The sequence below is a fragment of the Piliocolobus tephrosceles genome, chromosome 2, assembly GCF_002776525.5.
Source record: "Piliocolobus tephrosceles isolate RC106 chromosome 2, ASM277652v3, whole genome shotgun sequence".
Taxonomy (NCBI): domain Eukaryota; kingdom Metazoa; phylum Chordata; class Mammalia; order Primates; family Cercopithecidae; genus Piliocolobus; species Piliocolobus tephrosceles.
In genome coordinates this window covers 44,974,549-44,993,998 of record NC_045435.1, presented here as the reverse complement: position 1 = coordinate 44,993,998, position 19,450 = coordinate 44,974,549, and the positions used below count along the sequence as shown (strand labels likewise).

General features: G+C 50.6%; 1 protein-coding gene and 1 non-coding gene across 4 annotated transcripts; both read right to left on the bottom strand.

Annotated features, from left to right (window-relative positions):
• Positions 1-6,432: 6,432 nt before the first annotated feature.
• On the bottom strand, positions 6,433-6,540 carry LOC111545470. The gene has a single exon (XR_002732475.2). It is a non-coding gene; the product is annotated as a small nucleolar RNA U13 (small nucleolar RNA).
• A 4,989-nt stretch (positions 6,541-11,529) lies between these two features.
• On the bottom strand, positions 11,530-14,865 carry GP9 (glycoprotein IX platelet). Of its 3 annotated transcripts, XM_023215828.2 has the most exons (4): positions 14,829-14,865; positions 13,083-13,175; positions 12,320-12,445; positions 11,530-12,209 (listed from the first exon to the last, which is right to left on the bottom strand). In XM_023215828.2, the coding sequence occupies exons 1-4, from the start codon at positions 14,830-14,832 to the stop codon at positions 11,668-11,670; spliced, it is 765 nt and encodes a 254-aa protein (XP_023071596.2). In that variant the 5' UTR covers positions 14,833-14,865; the 3' UTR covers positions 11,530-11,667. The 3 variants fall into 3 exon arrangements, with proteins under 3 accessions (XP_023071596.2, XP_023071610.1, XP_023071602.1); XM_023215842.2 differs by lacking the exon at positions 14,829-14,865 and having other exon boundaries at positions 11,530-12,213; positions 13,083-13,161; XM_023215834.2 differs by lacking the exons at positions 12,320-12,445; positions 14,829-14,865 and having other exon boundaries at positions 11,530-12,213; positions 13,083-13,155.
• Between the last annotated feature and the right edge of the window lie 4,585 nt (positions 14,866-19,450).

Sequence of the window (19,450 nt, the reverse complement as noted above, 5' to 3'; positions counted from 1 at the left end):
TTTTTTTTTTTTTTTTTTTTTTTGAGACGGAGTTTTGCTCTGTCGCCGGGGCTGGAGTGCAGTGGCCGGATCTCAGCTCACTGCAAGCTCCGCCTCCCGGGTTTACGCCATTCTCCTGCCTCAGCCTCCCGAGTAGCTGGGAATACAGACGCCCGCCACCTCGCCCGGCTAGTTTTTTGTATTTTCAGTAGAGACGGGGTTTCACCGTGTTAGCCAGGATGGTCTCGATCTCCTGACCTTGTGATCCGCCCGTCTCGGCCTCCCAAAGTGCTGGGATTACAGGCTTGAGCCACCGCGCCCGGCAATTTTTGTATTTTTAGTAGAGACGGGGTTTCACCATGTTGGCCAGGCTGGTTTCGATCTCCTGACCTCGTGATCCTACTGCCGCGGCCTCCCAAAGTGCTGGGATTACAGGCGTGAGCCACCGTGCCTGGCCAATTCAACTTTCTAAACTCAATGGAAGGAATGATTCTTCAGGTTATGATGGAGGTCCATGGAGCTTTTCTGAAATGGAGGACATCAGGTAAAGAGTGTTCATTCCAGGCTCTGGCCTTGGTCGTATTGACTGACAGGTAGGTGCAAACCCAGCAGGCTGGGTGAACCGCAGAGCCTGCCTTCCCTTTTTATTATGGAATCTTTGTAAACCGAGAGTCTCAAAGTTGCCTCCCCTCCCATTCCCTTCCCTTCCTTCTCTCTTTTCTCTTTCTTCTCTTTTTTTGAGACAGGATCTCACTCTGTTGCCCAGGCTGGAGTGCAGTGTTGCAATCTTGGCTCTCAGCAACCTTCGCCTTCCGGGTTCAAGCGATCCTCCTGCCTCAGCCTCCTAAGTAGGTGGGACTACAGGTGTGCGCCACCATGCCCGGCTAATTTTTGCATTTTTTTGGTAGAGATGAGGTTTTGTCTTATTGTCCAGGCTGGTCTTGAATTCCTGACCTCAAGGGATCCACCGGCCTTGGCCTCTCAAAGTGCTAGGATTACAGGCGTGAGTCACTGCACCGGGCCTCAAAGTTGTTTTCTAATTAATAGGAATACAAAGACCCCAAATAGCAGCATAAAATTGTATCTATATCCCTGTAAAAGTCTGAACAAAAACAGAACAGGATATCTGTGCGGTTGCACTGACACCCTGAGGTGCCACCTGGCTCCAGTCTCTGCTTCCCACTGAAGGGGTGGCCTGCCCCTCCACACCTGTGGGCGTTTCTCGTTAGGTGAAACGAGAGACTTGAGAAAAGAAATGAGACAAGAGACAAAGTATAGAGAAAGAAAAAGTGGGCCCAGGGGACCGGCGCTCAGCCTACAGAGGACCCGCGACGGCACCGGTCTGTGAGTTCCCTCAGTATTTGTTGATCATTATCTTTACCATCTTAGAAAAAGGGAAGTGATGGGATAATAGGATCATCCTAAGGAGAAGGTCAGCAGTAAGACATGTGAATAAAGATCTCTGTGACATAAGTTTAAGGAAAAGTGCTGTGCCTTGATATCCATATGCAAACATCTCCATAAACCTTTTTAGTGCATAAAGAGCAGCACTGCCGCTAGCAAGTCCCACCTTTCACCCTAAGGTGGTTTTCTCCTTTCTCAGTAAACAGAACATACAATCCGGTTTTACACCGAGATGTTCCATTGCCCAGGGACGGGCAGGAGACAGATGCTTTTCTCTATCTCAACTGCCAAGAGGCCTTCTTTCCTCTTGTGCTAGTCCTCCTCAGCACAGACCTTTCACGGGTGTCAGGCTGGGGGACGATTAGGTCTTTGCCTTCCCACGAGGCCATATTTCAGACTATCACATGGGGAGAAACCTTGGACAATGCCTAGCTTTCCTAGGCAGAGGTCCCTGCGACCTTTGGCAGTGTACGTGTCCCTGGGTACTTGAGATTAAGAGAATGGTGATGACTTTTCACAAGCATACTGCCTTCAGGCACTTGTTTAACAAAGCACACCCTGCACAGCCCAAAATCCGTTAAACCTTGAGTCACCACAGCATATGTCTCTTGCAAGGACAAGGTTGGGGGTAGGGTCACAGATAACAGCATCTCAAATACAGAACAAAATGGAATCTCTTTTGTCTACTTCTTTCCATATAGACACAGTAACAGTCTGATCTCTCTTTCTTTTCCCCACACCCACTCCACAGGAAGGGGAAAGGGAGGACCAGTCGCCCCTTTCCTTAAGGGCACGGCCCGAAGCACCTGCCTGCATCCCCTTGGCTAGGACTTGGTCACGTAGGCGCAGCTCACTCAGGGCATCTGGGAAATGTCTGTATTCTGCACGGCCCTGTGCCTGGCTAAAATTCCATTCCCATGGAAGAAGGGGAGGGCAATTCAGAGACCAAGTAAGCAATCCTTGCCACATTGAGTGACCCCTGCCCAGCTTGCAGGGGTGGCCAGAAAAGACCTGGTGCTTTGGGTTAACTAAAGAAGCCTTTCAGTTCCATCTCCCTCAAATGCAGCTGTGTTGCCTTTGGAGCCTTTCTTCCTCTACTTTCTTCAAAAGTTTTCTCATTTGAAAAAATGAGGATAATTCTTCTTATCTTGCAGGGTTTTCTGAAGATTAGAAATGATATATATTGCTGAGTGCGGTGGCTCATGCCTGTAATCCCAGCACTTTGGGAGACTGAGGAGGGAGGGTTGCTTGAGCCCAGGAGTTCAAGACCAGCCTGGGCAACACTGCGAGATCCCATCTCTACCAAAAAAAAATTTAGCTGGGCATGGTGGCACGTGCCTGTGGTTCCAGCTACTCAGGAGGCTGAGGTGGGAGGATTGCTTGAGTAGGAGAGGTAGAGGCTGCAGTGAACCGTGATTGTGGCACTGCACTCCAGCCTGGGCAACAGAGTAGGAACTTGTCTCAAAAGAAAAAGAAAAAAAAAGAAATTATATGTAATGCATATATAATAATGACATATGTGAAACAAATGGCTGGTGCTTACCAAATAGGTGTTTCCACTGTAATTAGTACTGCCAAGTATATTATTATTATTATTAATTTTTTTTTTTTTTGAGACAGAGTCTTGCTCTTTCACCAAAGCTGGAGTACAGTGGTGTGATCTTGGCTTACTGCAACCTCTGCCTCCTGGGTTCAAGTGATTCTCCTATCTCAGCCTCCCAAGTAGCTGCGACCACAGGTATGTGCCACCACACCCAGCTAATTTTTGTATTTTTAGTAGAGATAGAGTTTCACCCTCTTGGCCAGGCTGGTCTTGAACTCCCGACCTCAAGCCTCCCAAAGAGCTGGAATTACGTGAGTGAGCCACTGTGCCTGGCCCTGCCAAGTATATGATTCAGCAAACAAACATTACAGACTGTGATGGTTATTTTATGTGCCAACTTTGCTGGGCCCTGGTATTGAGATATGTGGTCAAATATCATTCTGGGTGTTTCTGTGAGGGTGTTTTGGATGAGCTTAGCATTTGAACATTGGACTTTGAGAAAAGCACATTGCCCTCTGTAATTGGGTGGGCCTTATCCCGTCAGTGGAAGGCCTGAAAAGAACAAAAAGACTGACCTCCCCTGAGTAAGAGAGGATCTGCAGCAACACGCTTTGGACTTGACCTGTGATTCTGTGTCCCCAGGTCTCCAGACTGCCGGTCCAGCATGCAGGTTTTTGACTTGCCAACATTCATCATCATGTGAACCAATTCCTTAAACTCTCTCTCTGTACACACTTCCTATTGGTCGTTTCTTACAGAACCCTGACTAATACACGGACGCCAATGTTTACTTTCCAGGGGACATTCAGACATGGGGTCAATCCTTTGCACTCCAGAGTATTTGTAATGATGATTTATGCCCTGCTGACTTTTTTCCTTTCTTCATCCAGCGTTTTAGGGCCAACTTTATTTTAAGTGGGGTGGGGAGAGGAATGAGAGGGAAGAGGGAAAATTCTTGCTATTGAAAATGCATCTGGGGGCTGGATGAGGTGGCTTATACCTGTAATCCACCACTTTGGGAGACCAAGGCAGCTGGATCACCCAACGTCAGGAGTTCGAGACCAGCCTGGCCAACATGGTGAAACCCTGTCTCTACCAAAAATACAAAAATCAGCCAGGCATGGTGGCAAGTGCCTGTAAACCCAGCTACTCAGGAGGCTGAGGCAGGAGAATCGCTTGAACCTGGGAGGCAGAGGTTGCAGTGAGCCGAGATCATGCCACTGCACTCCAGCCTGGGCAACAGAGCAAGACTGACTCCATCTCAAAAAAACAAAAGAAAAGAAAATGCATCCGGGGCCAAGCATGGTGGGTCACACCTGTAATCCCAGCACTTTGGGAGGCTGACGTGGGGTGAAACCCCATCTCTACTAAAAATACAAAAATTATCTGGGTGTGGTGGCGCATACCTGTAGTCCCAGCTACTGAGGAGGCTGAGGCAAGAGAATCACTTGAACTTGCGAGGCAGAGGTTGCAGTGAACCGAGATTGCTCCACTGCACTCCAGCCTGGGCAATAGAGCAAAACTCTGTCTCAGAAAAACAAACAAACAAACAAAACAAAATGCATCTGAACTTTGACCCTCCAAATGAACTTACTTTATTTTATTTATTTTTTTTTTTTGAGACAGGGTCTCACTCTGTCGTTCAGGCTGGAGTGCAATGGTGCAATCTTGACTCACTGCAACCTCCCTCTGCCTCGTGCCTCAGCCTCCCGAGTAGCTGGGATTACAGGTGTGTGCCACCACGCCCAGCTGGTTTTTTGTATGTTTAGTAGAGACAGAGTTATGCCATGTTGGCCAGGCTGGTTTCTATCTCCTGGCCTCAAGTGATCCACCCACCTTGGCCTCCCAAAGTGTTGGGATTACAGGCGTGAGCCACTGCACCTGGCTGAACTTTACTTTTTCCCAAATCAACTTTGGGGATTCTGTCCCAAGAAAACACGTCTAGATGTGGAAAAAGTTTTATGTACAAAGAATTCAAATATAATGTGCTATGGTTTGCTTTATTTTTTTTGAGATGGAATTTCACTCTTGTCACCCAGGCTGGAGTGTGATGGCATGGCGTGATCTTAGCTCACTGCAACCTCTGCCTCCCACGTTCAAGCGATTCTCCTGCCTCAGCCTCCCAGGTAGCTGAGATTACAGGCGCCCACCACCATGCCCGGCTAATTTTTGTATTTTTAGGAGAGATAGGGTTTCACCATGTTGACCAGGCCAGGCTGGTCTCAAACTCCTGACCTCAGGTCATCCGCCCACCTCGGCCTCCCAAAGTGTTGGGATTACAGGCGTGAGCCACTGCACCTGGCCTGTTTTGCTATTTGACCCCTCCAAATCTCATGTTAAAATGTGATTCCCCAATGTTGGAGGTGAGGCCTGGTGGGAGGTGGGTCATGGGAGTGCACCCCTCATGACTTGGTGCAGTCCTCACACCAATGAGATAACGAGTGAATTCTCACTACGTTAGTTCCCAAGAGACCTGATTTTCAAAAAGAGCCTGGCACCTCTCTCCCCTCTTTCCTGCTCCTCTCTCACTGTGTGACCCACCAGCCCCCCTTCACCTCCACCATGAGTGAAAGCTTCCCTGAGGTCTCACTAGGAGCAGGTGCTGGCGCCAGGCTTCCTGAACAGCCTGCAGAACCATGAGCCAAATAAACCTCTTTTCTTTATAAATTACCCTGTCTCGGGTATTCCTTTATAGAGACATAAACAGACTAAGACATAATGCCATTTGTGGGGGTAAGGGGGACTTGGAAACAACCTAGATATCCCAGAAAAGGAGTGGCATAGAAATGATCTTCATGAAGGATTTGATTGAAGTAGTGATTGGAATTCTAATATTGATTGGAAAATGCCAGTAAGTGAAAAAAACTGAATAGCTGTTTATCATTGCAATTTCCCACCCAAACCTAAATGTTACTCAATAAGAGGTGAATTAATAAAAATAAAATGAATACAATAAAATTAAAAATGACTAAGTAGGCCAGGCACGGTGGCTCACGCTTCTAATCACAGCACTTTGGGAAGCCAAGGCAGGCGGATCACTTGAGCTCAGGAGTCTGAGACCAGCCTAGCCAACACGGCAAAATCTTGTCTCTACAAAAATATATTAGCTGGGTATGGTAGCATGCTCCTGTAGTCCCAGCTTCTCAGGAGGCTGAGGCAGGAGGTTAGCTTGAGCCCAGAAGGTCGAGGTTGCAGTGAGCTGAGATCGCACCACTGCATCTCAGCCTGGGAGACAGAGTGAGACTCTGTCTCAAAAAAAAAAAAAAAAAATTGACCAAGTAAAAACAGATGAACCATGAAAATATATTCTCAATTACTCTCATAAATAAAACAATCTTAAATATATATTTAAATATGTGGGTGTGTATACACACACGTACCCACCCACATATGTATACATACACACACATTTTGGGGAGAAAGCCTGGAAGGATATTCAGTCAAAGTTAGGAAGAAATATCTCTCTGGAGGGTGCTGGATTTCAGGCCTTTTATTATTATTTTTCATGTCTAGTAGGTAATGTGCTGACATCATAACAAGGTTTGAGAGAAGCACTTCTCACACACACAAGAACGAGAAAAGCCAATTATCACACTTATAAACTACAAAAGGCTCCCAATTTTCTTTGTAGTTTTAGAGAAAAATTTTTGGTTATGATCATGAATAATATATAGTCAGGAAAATCAATAAAGCTATTTCCATTATTTAAAGAAGAGAAAAATTTGGGCTAGATAATTTGTGTGATTGTGATCTCAACTACATACAACTGTTCAGAGAAGGACACCAGAAGGAAATACTGCAATGGCGAGCCCTACTGTTCTCTCCATGCCTTAACGCTGGTGTGTTTACTTTCTAAGAATGTATCTTTTCCAGAGGTAGAAAAGAGAAAAGCTGGGATGCTTAGACTAACCATGTGTTAATAGTGACTGTCTTTGGCTAAAGGTGCTTACCGAGATTGCTCTATTACTTAAAAAAAAAAATTATTGCTATGTATTGTGGTAAAACATACATGGCATGGGCCGGGTGTGGTGGCTCACACCTGTAATCCCAGCACTTTGGGAGACAAATGCAGGTGGATCACTTGAGGTCAGGAGTTCAAGACCAGCCTCGCCAATATGGCAAAACCCCATCTCTACTAAAAACATCCAAAAATTAGCTGGGCAAGGTGGTGCATGCCTGTAATCCCAGCTACTCAGGGGGCAGAAGAATCACTTGAACTCAGGAGGCGGAGACCTCAGTGAGCCGAGATTGGCCTGGGTGACAGTGAAATGGCGTGATCTTGGCTCACTGCAACCTCCACCTCCCAGGTTCAAGCAATTCTCCTGCCTCAGCCTCCCAAGTAGCTGAGATTACAGGTGTGTGCCACCACGCTGGCTAATTTTTGTATTTTTAATAGAGACGAGGTTTCGCCAGGTTGGCCAGGTTGGTCTCAAACTCCTGACTTCAGGTGATCCACCTGCCTTTGCCTCCCAAAATGCTGGGATTACAGGCGCGAGCCACTGTGTCCGGCCTTGCAATTAAATATTAATGAAGGAAGTGGCCGGGTGTGGAGCCTCACGCCTGTAATCCCAGCACTTTGGGAGGCCGAGGCGGGTGGATCATGAGGTCAGGAGATTGAGACCATCCTGGCTAACATGGTGAAACCTCGTCTCTACTAAAAATACAAAAAATTAGCCAGGCATGGTGGCGGGTGCCTGTAGTCCCAGCTACTCGGGAGGCTGAGGCCGGAGAATGGCGTGAACCTGGGAGGCAGAGGTTGCAGTGAGCAGAGATCGCGCCACTGCACTCCAGCCTGGGGCACAGAGTGAGACTCCATCTTAAAACAACAACAACAAAAAATTAATGAAGGAAGTAATACCGTATAGCTTTCCTGTCTGAATTTGATCCACTGTTTTAGAGATCCATCCAAGAAAGTAACACTTTCCCAAGATCTTGAGACATTTCTTAAAACCTGGAGTAGAGGTCCTCACTGGTTATTATCCAGAAGGATTGAAAATGAGAACTGCAGCCCCAGAGCCGGTTAGAAAGCTGGCAATTAGAGGCCCAGGTGCTGCTGAGTCCCAGCGAGCTTTCCATGCCACCAGTCACCCTCCCAGCATGGGCTGAGCTGAGCCAGGACAGAACTTCCACCTTCCGCTCACTTCCATTTCTAGCCAGACCAAGTCCCAAAACCTCAAAAATAGGGAAGCCAACAGTGCAGCCTTCAGTCTGTGGCCAGAGGCCCAAGACCCCTGGCAAGCCACTGGCATAGGTCCAAGAGTCCAAAAGCTGAAGAACTTGGAGTCTGACATTTGAGGGCAGGAAGCATCCAGCAGAGGAGAAAGATGAAAGCCAGAAGACTCAGCAAGTGTAGTCCTTCCGTGCTCTTCTGTCTGCTTTTATTCTAGCTGAGCTGGCAGCAGGTTAGATGGTGCCTACCTAGACTGAGGATGGGTCTGCCTCTCCCAGTCCTCTGACTCAAATGTTAATCTCCTTTGGCAACACCCTCACAGACACACCCAGGAACAATACTTTATAACCTTCAATCCAATCAAGTTGACAGTCAATATTAACCATCACAGCCACTGACTGGGATCTGGACAGCAAATGTGCAAGCATGATCTGTGCCCCTCAGGGCTGGCCATGGGCATCATGCAGTCCTCTTTGTCCTCTGCTCTCCTGCTGGCCAGGGGCATGCAGAAGAGGGTAAGGACAGTTTCAGAAGCTGGGGAGGACAGTTTCTAGAAAGATAGACTTGCCACTTGTGCCCAGTGCTGCGCTATTAGCCGGCAGGCTTGAGCTCCACTTCCATGATAGACACCGTAGCATGTTGTCTTGTATGTTGAGAGTGGATTTCGTGTTACAGCAGAGGAGGAGGTCTCCCAGTGAGCAGGTGGCCAGCAGAGAGGCCTGTGATCAGGAAGAGCAGCCGGCTGGGTGGGTCAGTGGTTATAGCTGCTGGTAAAATTACCCTACACAGGCTGGGTGCGGTGGCTGCTCACGCCTAGTAGTCCCAGCACTTTGGGAGGCCGAAGCTGGCTAATCAATTGCTTAAGTCTAGGAGTTCGAGATCAGCCTGGGCAACATGGCCAAACCCCTTCCCTACAAAAACTACAAACATTAGCTGGGTGTGGAGGTGCATGCCTGTAGTCCCAGCTACTCGGGAGGCAGAGGTGGGAGGATCGCTAGAGTCCAGGAGGCTGAGGTTGTGGTGAGCCATGATTGCACCACTGCAGGAGGTCAGTGTGAGGCTGGTGTCAGGGGAGGTGATGTGGACGGCTCTGAGGGAGAGGAGGTCGTGTGAATTGCTGGTGAAGTTCCCCGTGCAGGGGTATGTTTGGCCAACCATGCCTGTGGTGGGGGAGGCACTGAGGCTGGGGCTGGTGCTGTTGAATGCTGAAATTTTATCCCTAATGTGCTTGCATTAGGAGGTGGGGCCTTTGGAAGGTAATTAGGGCCCTTATAAAAGTGCTTGAGGTTGGCCAGGTGTGGTGGCTTTGGGAGGCCAAGGCAGGAGGATTGCTTGAGCCCAGGAGTTTGAGACTAGTTTGGGTAACAAGGTGAAACCCCATCTCTACCAAAAATTAGCTGGGCGTGGTGGCGCATGCCTGTAGTCCCAGCTACTGGGGAGGTTGAGGTGAGAGGCTGCAGTGAGCCATGATTGCACCACTGCACTCCAGCCTGGGCGACAGAGCAGGACTGTATCTCAAAAAAAGAAAAGAAAAAAAGAAAAAAAAAAGATGTGTATGAGGGAGCTGGCTGCCCCTTCTATCCCTTTCGTCCCTTCGCCAATGAGAGGAAGAGGGCCGTCAGCAGACACTGAATGCCAGTGCCTGGATCTTGGACTTCCCAGGCTTCAGAACCATGAGAAATAAATGTTCACTGTTTTTACAGTACCCAGACTGGCATTTGGTTGAAGCAGCAAAAACTGGTGAAGGCAGACAGTGACCTTCCAGGGAGTCACCGTTCCCTAGGGTGCTTGTGTGACCAGCCATCCACCTTGGGAAACGCCTGCCTGGCCTCAGAGGCCTCCACCCTCCCCACCACAGAGGACTTGTTGCCCAGGCAGCCTGCAGGTTCTTGCTGGACCGAGCAGGACAGGGGCCTGGAATCGCTGGTGGGTACACACGGCCTCAGGAAGGCACTGAAGGAGGGGGATCTGTGTAGCACCCCGTGTTGGGGGTTGGGGACTGAAGGGCCTTAGTTCCAGGGTCCCCCACAGGCCTGGAAGCTTTCGAGGGAGCACGTGTGAAAGAGAATAAGCAGGTAACCTGGGCCTGCATCCTCCTCCAAGCAGCAGGTCACAGAACAGCTCCCTCCTTACAGGCTCCCACAAGGAAACCCGAGAGTGACCCATGGGAGGTGCTGCACGCAAGCCTTGGACACACCTGGCACCCAAGGAGCAGACGCCAGCTTTTACGATTGTTCTTAGGCAGCCGTGTCACAGCGGAAATCGCAGGCTCAGCCTGATCCAATTGGCTGATGTTCTGTTTGTCCTGCCTATGTATTTCCTAAAATTTCTTATTTAGTTGCCAACACAAAGACTTCAGAGAGTTCACATAACAATCTAGCTTTCTGACCTCTCTGGAAGAACGGGACGCCTGGCACCTGGGCCCCCATCTCCACATGGTGGCAATTGGCTGAGCCCCTCTGGATGGAACACAGGCTCCCTGGTTTGCCACATTCCCTACCACTCCTTACTGGCCCCCACCTCCGAGTTTGGGGTTCCTGCTCCGACCTGAGCTCTGTCAGACAGTGCCCTCCAGCTGCACTCTAAACCCGCTTGGGCGACCTGGTGGAATTTTCCGACCCACAGGCCCACCCAAGCTGGTCTGCTGGTTACACATGGAGCCCCTCGAGGGGTGGGGTCCCAGTGTAATTATATCTGGATTTGGCTTAGCCAGTAACAGGCCCATAAATGTTACCTCATGTGGTAGAGAAAAGTTTATGATTTTAACATCTGGCACCAGGATTCCTCAGAGGGGGAGAGCTGCCTTGTTTGAAGGATTTGGTGATCAGGGCTTAGGGTAGGAGGGGGACCCCAGGGTTTGGAGGTGCAGATGTTAGCCCTGTAGGAGCTTGTCTTCCATGAGAGAGGGATTTGTCTTGTTTCTGGAGAAGAGTAGACAGGAAAAAAAGGAGAGAGAAGACGGAGAAGAGGACGGGGCCAGGTGAGCCCCAGCAGCCTCACGGCCAAGGTGGAGTGGTCGGAGCCGCGACAGAAAAGGGCCCTCCAAGCCATTTCTGTTGTGGGGACGGAAGCCCCTCCTCTCCTCCCTCCAGGGGCCTTTGGGACACCCTGCTCTGCTCACTACTGTGCTGGGAGAGCGAGATTTCTGGGGAATGTGGTGAGGGTTGGGCCCCAGTGTGAAGCTGGCCTGGGCTGTCCAGGGTGACCCACACCAGAAGCAGACGGCTAAGGCCATGAGACCCAGAGTCCCAGGTCCTGGCTTGGGGTGTCCAGAGACTGTGTAATTAAGGGTGAAAGGTGGGGGAGGTGGGCAGTCCATTTTACTAACAACTTGAGGAACAGGGACGCCCCAACTGATGTCTGGTTATAACAAAATGGAGCCAGGTTTTCAGAAGGAGACAGACTCAAGTGCCGAAAGGGGAAAAATGACCTCTGAGCTTATATAAAACAGCCAAGCTGCCAGTTTATTTTGGGCTTCTAGTGGTTTGGGCTGACCAGGCCTGGTGGAGTCTGGGGACCTGCCTCAGGGACTGGCCCCCTGGCCTGGGACCAGGGGTTCTGGGGGCCTGGCTTAATCCAGGGCCTCGGTGGTGGCACACAGCAGGCCAGCCAGAAGAGCCAGGCCCAGCGCAGCCACGGCAACCAGCGCCACGTCCCACAAGACCCCTGAGCGCACCCAGGATGCCTGCAGCTGCCAGCCGCAGCTGCCCAGCTGGTAGCCTGTCAGCTGGCCCAGCGGGCCATGAGCAGCGAGGCTGGGGCTGGCGCAGCGGACCTGCAACAGGGCCTCGGGTGTGCGATCCTCCAGCCAGAGGCGCAGATAGGTGAGGCTGCAGTCACAGTGCCACGGGTTCTGCGTCACATCGAGGGTCTGCAGCTGGGGCAGGTGGTCGAAGGCTCCTGGGGGCACGGACTGAAGGCTGTTGTTGGCCAGCAGGAGGTGGCGGGTGCGGGCCGGCAGGGCAGGCAGGGCCGTGAGCCCTTGGCCCCTGCAGTCCACCCACAGCCCCATGGTTTCCAGGGCGCGGCAGGTGCATGGGATAGGGCAGTCCTTGGTGGCTTCTGCTGTGGCCCAGAGCAGGAACAGGGCTTCCCAGGCAGGCATGGGACAGGCTGGCTGCAGAGAGAGGAACTGTGAGGGAGGGCCTGGCGGCTGACCCATCCTCAGGGATGGCAAGCACCGGGGATACAGCGGAGCCTGACATGGGACGGGGTGCACTCACCTCCCTTCTCGGGTCTCAGCCTTCTCCTCCAGGAAACAGGCTGGTGACTGGGGAAGGTAGAGCGTGCCCAACCCAGGCCTGGCTGACCCTCTCTGGACACCGTTGAAGGCTGGGTGGTGAGGGCAGCTGTGGATTGGGGTAAGATTGTTTTTGGGAAGGGGAAGGGACTTCCTGGCCCCTAGCAGAGACCCCATCCCCTACTTGGGGATGAGAGGAGCAGATGGCTGCTAAATGAGTTGCAGCCCAGGATCACAGACCCCAGAGACTAGGAAAGAGCCTTGGAGGGGCCTCCAGGCTGCACCCAGCAACCCCCGCCAGCTAAGTGAGCTGTTATCTGATTCCCAGATGCAGAAGACAGTGGGATGGGGACACTGACTGGAGCAGGGAGGGGAACCCAGTGGGGCCCCATTTGGAAAGCCACTCATCTGGGCTAACACTGACTTGGGGAAACTGAGGCCCACAGAGGGAAAGCAGTGTGCCCAGGGCCACCCAGTGTGGTGTCAGAGGCCAGACTCACACTCAGGTCTTGGGAACCGTGGCCCTCTGGTTCTTCCCCACAGGCGTTTCCCCTCCACAAGCAGAGCTCCCCCCACCCACAGCAGGTTTCCAGTAAGTGTCAAATCAACTCATTAATCTTGACTCAGCCAAGGAGATGGTGTCTCAGAGAGAATGTCCCACCCAACCCTGTCTTGTTAAGGGGACAGGAGTTGACCTCCTCTCTCCCTGTGGGAGGCCATGTTGGGTAATACAGAGGGCCACTTACCTGTGAAGCCTTCGGTTGGGCGCTCCCGCCTGGCCTGAAAGGTCCTGACTGAGGTCTGGGTGGCAACTCTATGGGATGCAGCTGAGGTGGCCCCTGCGGAAGCGGGTGGAAGGAAGTGATGAAAATAGCCTGGCTTATCCCCCCCGTGCAGCCCTGGGGCCTATTTCCAGAGGCTGGAGGCCCTCAGGGGCCCGCGCCTTGGGCACAGAACCACATCTCAACCCCGGTTTATGAAGGGTGTCCCACTGTGCCGCCAGTGCTGCGACGGGCTTTGGGATCGGGTCTGTGGAGGACTGAGGTGGCCCCTTGCCTGCTCCCAGAAGGTGGGGAACTAGGAGACCCCTGAGAAACGTGGCTATGCTGGTTGTTCCTCCGAATCTCAGTTTTCCTCATCTGTAAAGTGGGAGCAGTGACCCCGTCCTGCCTGCCTCACAGAGGTGTGGGCTGGGCAGCTCCCACTGGCTGAGAACACCATGGTGGGGAGAGTGACTTCATTTTTAACTCTCCCCTCTCTTCTTGGTGCCATGGTTTTTAGCTCCTGCTTAGCACTTCCCCATCCCTCTTTCTGACAAACAGCTGCAGGCCTGGGAAGCAGAGCTTCTACCAAGCGTGAGTCTCTAGCTAGAATTTTGGCCTATGGTTTAACATTTGCAGTACATTTCCTTCTAGAGCACAGTCTACTTAGGGGAGGGACACCATTTTCCATTTATGTTAGTGACATAGAGCTTCCTATAAAACATAAATGTAGTGTGGGATGGAGAATTGCTTGAACTCGGGAGGCAGAGGTTGCAGTGAGCTGAGACTATACCACTGCACTCCAGCCTGGGCGACAGAGCGAGACACCATAGTAATAAATAAATAAAATAAGGTCAAAACACAGAAGTTACAGAAGCCTGGCAGGAAAAGCCAAGGACAAAAGGCTGACGGAAGTTTTAAATGCACTTCATTGACACGCTGGACCCTCGGGAATATTCCTCGGTCCTACGGGGGGTGTGCCTATTCTTATTTTGGTCCCACACCCTTCTCAGGCCAGCCTCCCTCCTCCTGCATGGCCAAGCAGGCTGAGTCCTTCCCTGGGAAGCCTCCTGTTCTCTCCCCCGCCACCTGGTTCTGCTCTCAGGGCAGGAGTTGGGTGTTCACCCTCCTGGGAGGCCCTGAGAGGCTGCCAGGCCCCAGCTCTGCTTCCCCCACCCACTGATCCTGGGCTCAGAGAAGGGTGGAGAAGGTTCTGTTCCCCCATTGAAGTCACACCTGCTTGGTGGCCTGGTTGCTCCTGGGGGTCCCCTGATGTGTGCTCAGTGGGGACTCTGACTGGAGCCTGGACCCTGGAGAGGAGCCTCAGCCTGTCAGGGCCTTCCCTCCCTCCCCATGGAGCCCTGGCATGTTCCGCCTCCTCTGCCCTGCACGCATTCACCAGTGAGCCCCACGCAGGTGGGTAAGGGGTTCTGGAGCGAGTGGGGGCGCTGCAGCCGCCAGGTCAGGTGTCCTGACCAGATCTAGTGGGGCCTGTGCCCTCCTTCCTCTTGAGCCTCTGAGATTTCCTTATTTTCAGCATGTACAACTTAAAACGAAAAACATAGACATCAACATAGACAGGTTTCGTGAATTTAAAAAACGACATAAATAATAAATACATGATTTTGATTGTGGGAAATTAGAATATTCAGATGAACAGGAATAAGAAAATAAAAATTCCCCCCAATCCCAACATCAGGCAAGACTGTTTTTTTCCCCATGTGTACTTACCCATATGGGTAAATACACACCCATCTGTCCAAGAGGGACAGGATAACTGGATCTGTCAACAGCCCGGATGAGCCTGCGCATGGATTCTCCCAGAGCCTCCAGAGAGGACTGCAGCCCTGCCAGGTGAGCCCTGTTGTGGGGGCTCACCTGCCTTGCATCACCTTGATTTCCACCTACAAGTGATGCAGGGCAGGTGAGCCCCCACAACAGGGCTTAGCCGCTGAGGGCTCTTGGCTTGGGCCAGGAAAGAAGTCAAAGAGCCAGTGGTGAAGAAAGCTGCTTTATATTCATTACATGTAAATTAAGGGGCAGGTTATTTAGAACTTTCTAGAAAAGGGGTGGTGAGTTTCCAGAACCCTGTAACTTTCAGGTTGTTGCCATGGCATGTTGCCATGGCATTTGTAAACTACCGTGGTGAGGGTGGGGGAGGGAGTGTCTATGTTAGAGAGCAGTGAGGACAACTAGTGGTTGCTTTCGTCCCCATCTGCTGGTTTCTGGTTTCTGCCAACTTCTTCACTACACCTTGTTTCAACCAGATCCTGCTGCCGTCAGCAGGATGGTGACCAGGGGTCCTGACAGGTGCTCAGAAAACAGGTCCTGCTGATCTACCTCAGGAAGGCTGGAAGAAAAGAACCCACAGGAGCTGCGTGATGAAGGGTGAGAAAATAAATGTGTGATGTATTAAGCCTCTTGTGACAGCAGCAATAGGAACCAAGGCGAAGGCCAAGCCCCGCTCTCATGCTGTGAGTTCTCCCCTCTTCACCATTCCAGGACATTGCCCTATCAGGTGCCCCTTCCTCTGCATCACCAGTTTCTCCTTCACTGGGTCATTCCATCAGGTTAGGAGCAGCTAGGCTGGGCGTGGTGGCTCACGCCTGTAATCCCAGCACTTTGGGAGACTGTGGTGGGTGGATCACTTTAGGTTGTGGTTTCGAGACCAGCCTGACCAACATGGAGAAACACTGTCTTTATTAAAAATATAAAATTAGCTGGGGGTGGTGACACATGCCTGTAATCCCAGCTACTTGGGAGGCTGAGGCAGGAGAATCACTTGAACCCAGGAAGTGGAGGCTGTGGTCAGCCGAGATCGTGCCATTGCACTCCAGACTGGGCAACAAGAACAAAACTCCGTCTCAAACAAACAAACAAACAACAACAAAAAAAACAGCCTATAATACTGCCCTTTTGAAAAATCCTGCCTTAATTTTTCTGCTTCTCTCTTCCATAAAACCCCTCTGAAGAGTCACTTCTCCTTCTTGTCCAACCCATCAGTAATTCCTGTCGTTTCAGCCACCAGGATCTATTCAGAACTTAACCACTTCTCCCTGTGCTGCTACTGCTCTGGTCTTCGTTAGCCTTCTTGGCTTCCCATCGCAAATAAAAGAAAGCCTGTGCTCCTGTGGTCAGGAAGCTACAGGCCCCGCTGTAGCTTGGCCCCTACCTGTTTCTTGACCCCATCACCCACTCTCTACTTTGCTCATCAATGTCCATCCACACCGATTTTCTTTCTGTTGCTCAAACACTCCGGCACTTTCCTGCCTCAGGGCCTTTGCACTTGCTATTCCCTCTTCTTGGAGTGCCCTTCCCCCAGAGCCCCACATGGCTTCCTCCTGATCATCATTCTCATCTCAATTCAGATGACCCCTCCTCAAAGGCCTCCCTCGCCAAGGCACAGCTCCATCCTTCTGTACCATAATACTGCATTTCATATTTTCCTTAGCATTGATCAGGATCTGAAATGATCTTATTTTTACATTTTTATGTGTTTATTAAATGTCTCCTCCCATTGATGTGAGAGTCAAGAGGGCAGAGACTCTGTCCCATTAACTCTTACCTCCCCAGCACCTCTGCCTGGCCCATGGGCATTATGTAATACATACTCGTCAGCCTTGCTGGCCGTCTCTTCTCTAGTGCTGGTCTTATCTGTGTCTTGCCAGGATTGTTGTCTCCTTGATGCCGGCTTCTGCCTCTGCTGTACAGATTTAATCTCACCACGCCCCTGCTCCATGTCTTTCATGGTTCCCCGCTGTCTTCAGGACACCCTCTGCCACCCTGTCCAGCCTCAGCTGTCATCTCTTCCTGATCTGAAGCTTCGTGGTAGGCTAGCCATGTCCCTCACTCCCCACCCACATGCAGACTTTTGTCTCTGTGCTTTTGCCTCTGCACTGCCCTCTTTCTGGAGCCCTGTGGAATGTCTGCCTGGCACGCTGCATCCTTTAAGATTCACCAGGAGCATGACCTCTTACAGGAAGCCTTCCCCAATGCGCTCACCCAGCCATTTGCTTATCTGTCTGCACATGGGCCCAGCAGCTCCTTGGAGAACCTCAGCACCCACTAGGGAAGTGTTCGCAGATCTTGTGACTAAAATTTGGTTGAGCGTCTCAGGCAATTTCAGGTGATACATGCCTATGACACAAATAACGAGAAACATGAGGGAGAGAGCCACTCCTTTCTTGTCCCCTGAGCTGAAGGAAACAGCCTCTGTTTGGTAATTGTATTATAAAGGAAACTGCTTAGGCAAACTTACTTTGGAGGCTGGGATCTTTCAATATCCCCCAAGACAAATTTTCCTTCTCATGGGAAGCAGAGGGGATCGAGAGGCAGTGATTATTAGGTAGCATTTTTAGCACGTGTGTGACCAGGAGGAAATGGGTAACCCTGTCTGCCGCTGCTGGGCCGCCTTGGAGCAGAGCCTCTGCTTGCTGGATCTTTGCAGATGCAGGTCTCCATCACCCCAGCTGTTCTGAGCCAGCCTGTGGAGCAGCCTGCCTCGCTCTGAAACGTGATTTTGCTATTTACTTGCTCTGTGACCTTGGGCAATAGTCTCAGCCTATCTCTGCCTCAGTTTCCTCATCTGCAGAATGGGGAAAGTCAAAGACCCCACCTCCCTGACTGCTGTGAGGAAGGAGTGAGATAAGCCTGGCAGGTGCTTTGCTGGGGGACGGGCCACAGCAGGCACTATGGAAGTCACCATGGGCAGGGGCCACTTGCACACTGTCAGGGAAGAAAAGGGGGCCTGACAGCCAGGCGTGGTGGCTCACGCCTGTAATCCTAGCACTTTGGGAAGCTGAGGTGGGCAGATCACTTGAGGCCAGGAGTTCAAGACCAGCCTGGCCAACATGGTGAAAACCCCTCTCTACTAAAAATACGAAATTTAGCTGGGCTTGGTGGCATGCACCTGTAATCCTAGCTACTCAGGAGGCTGAGGAGGAGAATCTCTTGAACCCAGGAGATGCAGGTTGCGGTGAGCTGAGATTGTACCACTGCACTCCAGCCTGGGCAACAGAGCAAGACTCCATCTTGAAAAAAAAAAAAGAAAGAAAGAAAAGAAAGGGAGGCCTGACACCCTTTGACATACCCTCTTGTGTCTGAGGATTTTTGTCTCTTGTGATTAAAAGGATTAAACACAGTCTAGCTTGGCACAGAGTACCCCTCCCCAGCTGACAGCCCTAACCATGGGACTTCTACCTGCCTCTCAGCCTTGATGTCTGGCCCTTCAGCCTGGCAGCTGTATCTAGTCAGAAATGAATGATGATGCTTTATTTGCTATGAACTTACTGTGATGTTAGTTTGTGTGTGTGACAGGTGAGACTGGTTTCTCAATTAAATTTGAGCATATAAACTTTCTTAAAATACATTTATGTACATTTAAAAAGAGAACTGATTCTAAGAAAAATTTTAAGTGTAAACTAAAATAAAATTATAAGCCCCCAGCAAACTGAACGGACCCCTTTATGGCCAACGGGACCCCAGAAAAACTTTAAAACTGAGCTCCCAGCCACGACAGGACAGGAGGTCAGAAGCTTTGTTACACCCCCTCCTTTTTGTGGTTCAGACACAACAACTGACCAGCATTACTGTTAAAATAGAGATAGTAAGACAAAATAGAGATAGTAAGACTGACATGACGGACTCTTTGTGGCAAATAAGATGCTAAATTATAAACAGGACCTAAGGCCATGCCAGGCAAGGGTTAAGTCAGGCACCCCACACTTAAAAGAATGAACTCTGTTCTCACTGCCACAAGGCTTTTCTTTTTCTCTAGCAGCTAAACAAGCACTGGCCTTGAGATAAGCAATACTGAAACAATTTGCAGTTCCACCAGATGTGACTAACTGACTCCCAACTCCTGTTCCACCAGCCATAACTGCAGCTTTGATTGGACAAGAGACTGATTTCAATAACTTTCTCCAGATAAGGAGACCACCGACCATGGTCTGCCCCAGTCTGTTTACAGAGGCTGCACACAGAGTGTGTTTGTGTCCTGAAAAGCCTTTTGACGTGTAGGGCCTAACTGTAATACATTTACATGTTCAGTCTCCATCTCAGAGCAAACATGGGTCATATGTTACATGCATGTTTGTTCAATATGAATGTGTTAGAAACACTTTAATGACTATTCCTTTTTTTTTTTTTTTTGAGATAGAGTCTTGCTCTATCACCAGGCTGGAGTGCAGTGACGTGATCTTGGCTTACTGCAACGTCCGCCTCCTGGGTTCAAGCAATTCTTCTGTCTCAGCATCCCAAGTAGCTGGGACTACAGGCATGTGCCACCACACCCAGCTAATTTTTGTATTTTTAGTAGATGGGGTTTCACCATGTTGGCCAGGCTGGTCTTGAAC

What these genes read in the sequence shown, in the direction of transcription:
- GP9 (XM_023215828.2), bottom strand. An exon ending in CCCAACCGAAGGCTTCACAG is followed by an intron (nt 12,446 to 13,082) that starts GTAAGTGGCCCT and finishes CCCAATCCACAG; the next exon opens with CTGCCCTCACCACCCAGCCT. An exon ending in GCTGAGACCCGAGAAGGGAG is followed by an intron (nt 12,210 to 12,319) that starts GTGAGTGCACCC and finishes CTCTGCAGCCAG; the next exon opens with CCTGTCCCATGCCTGCCTGG.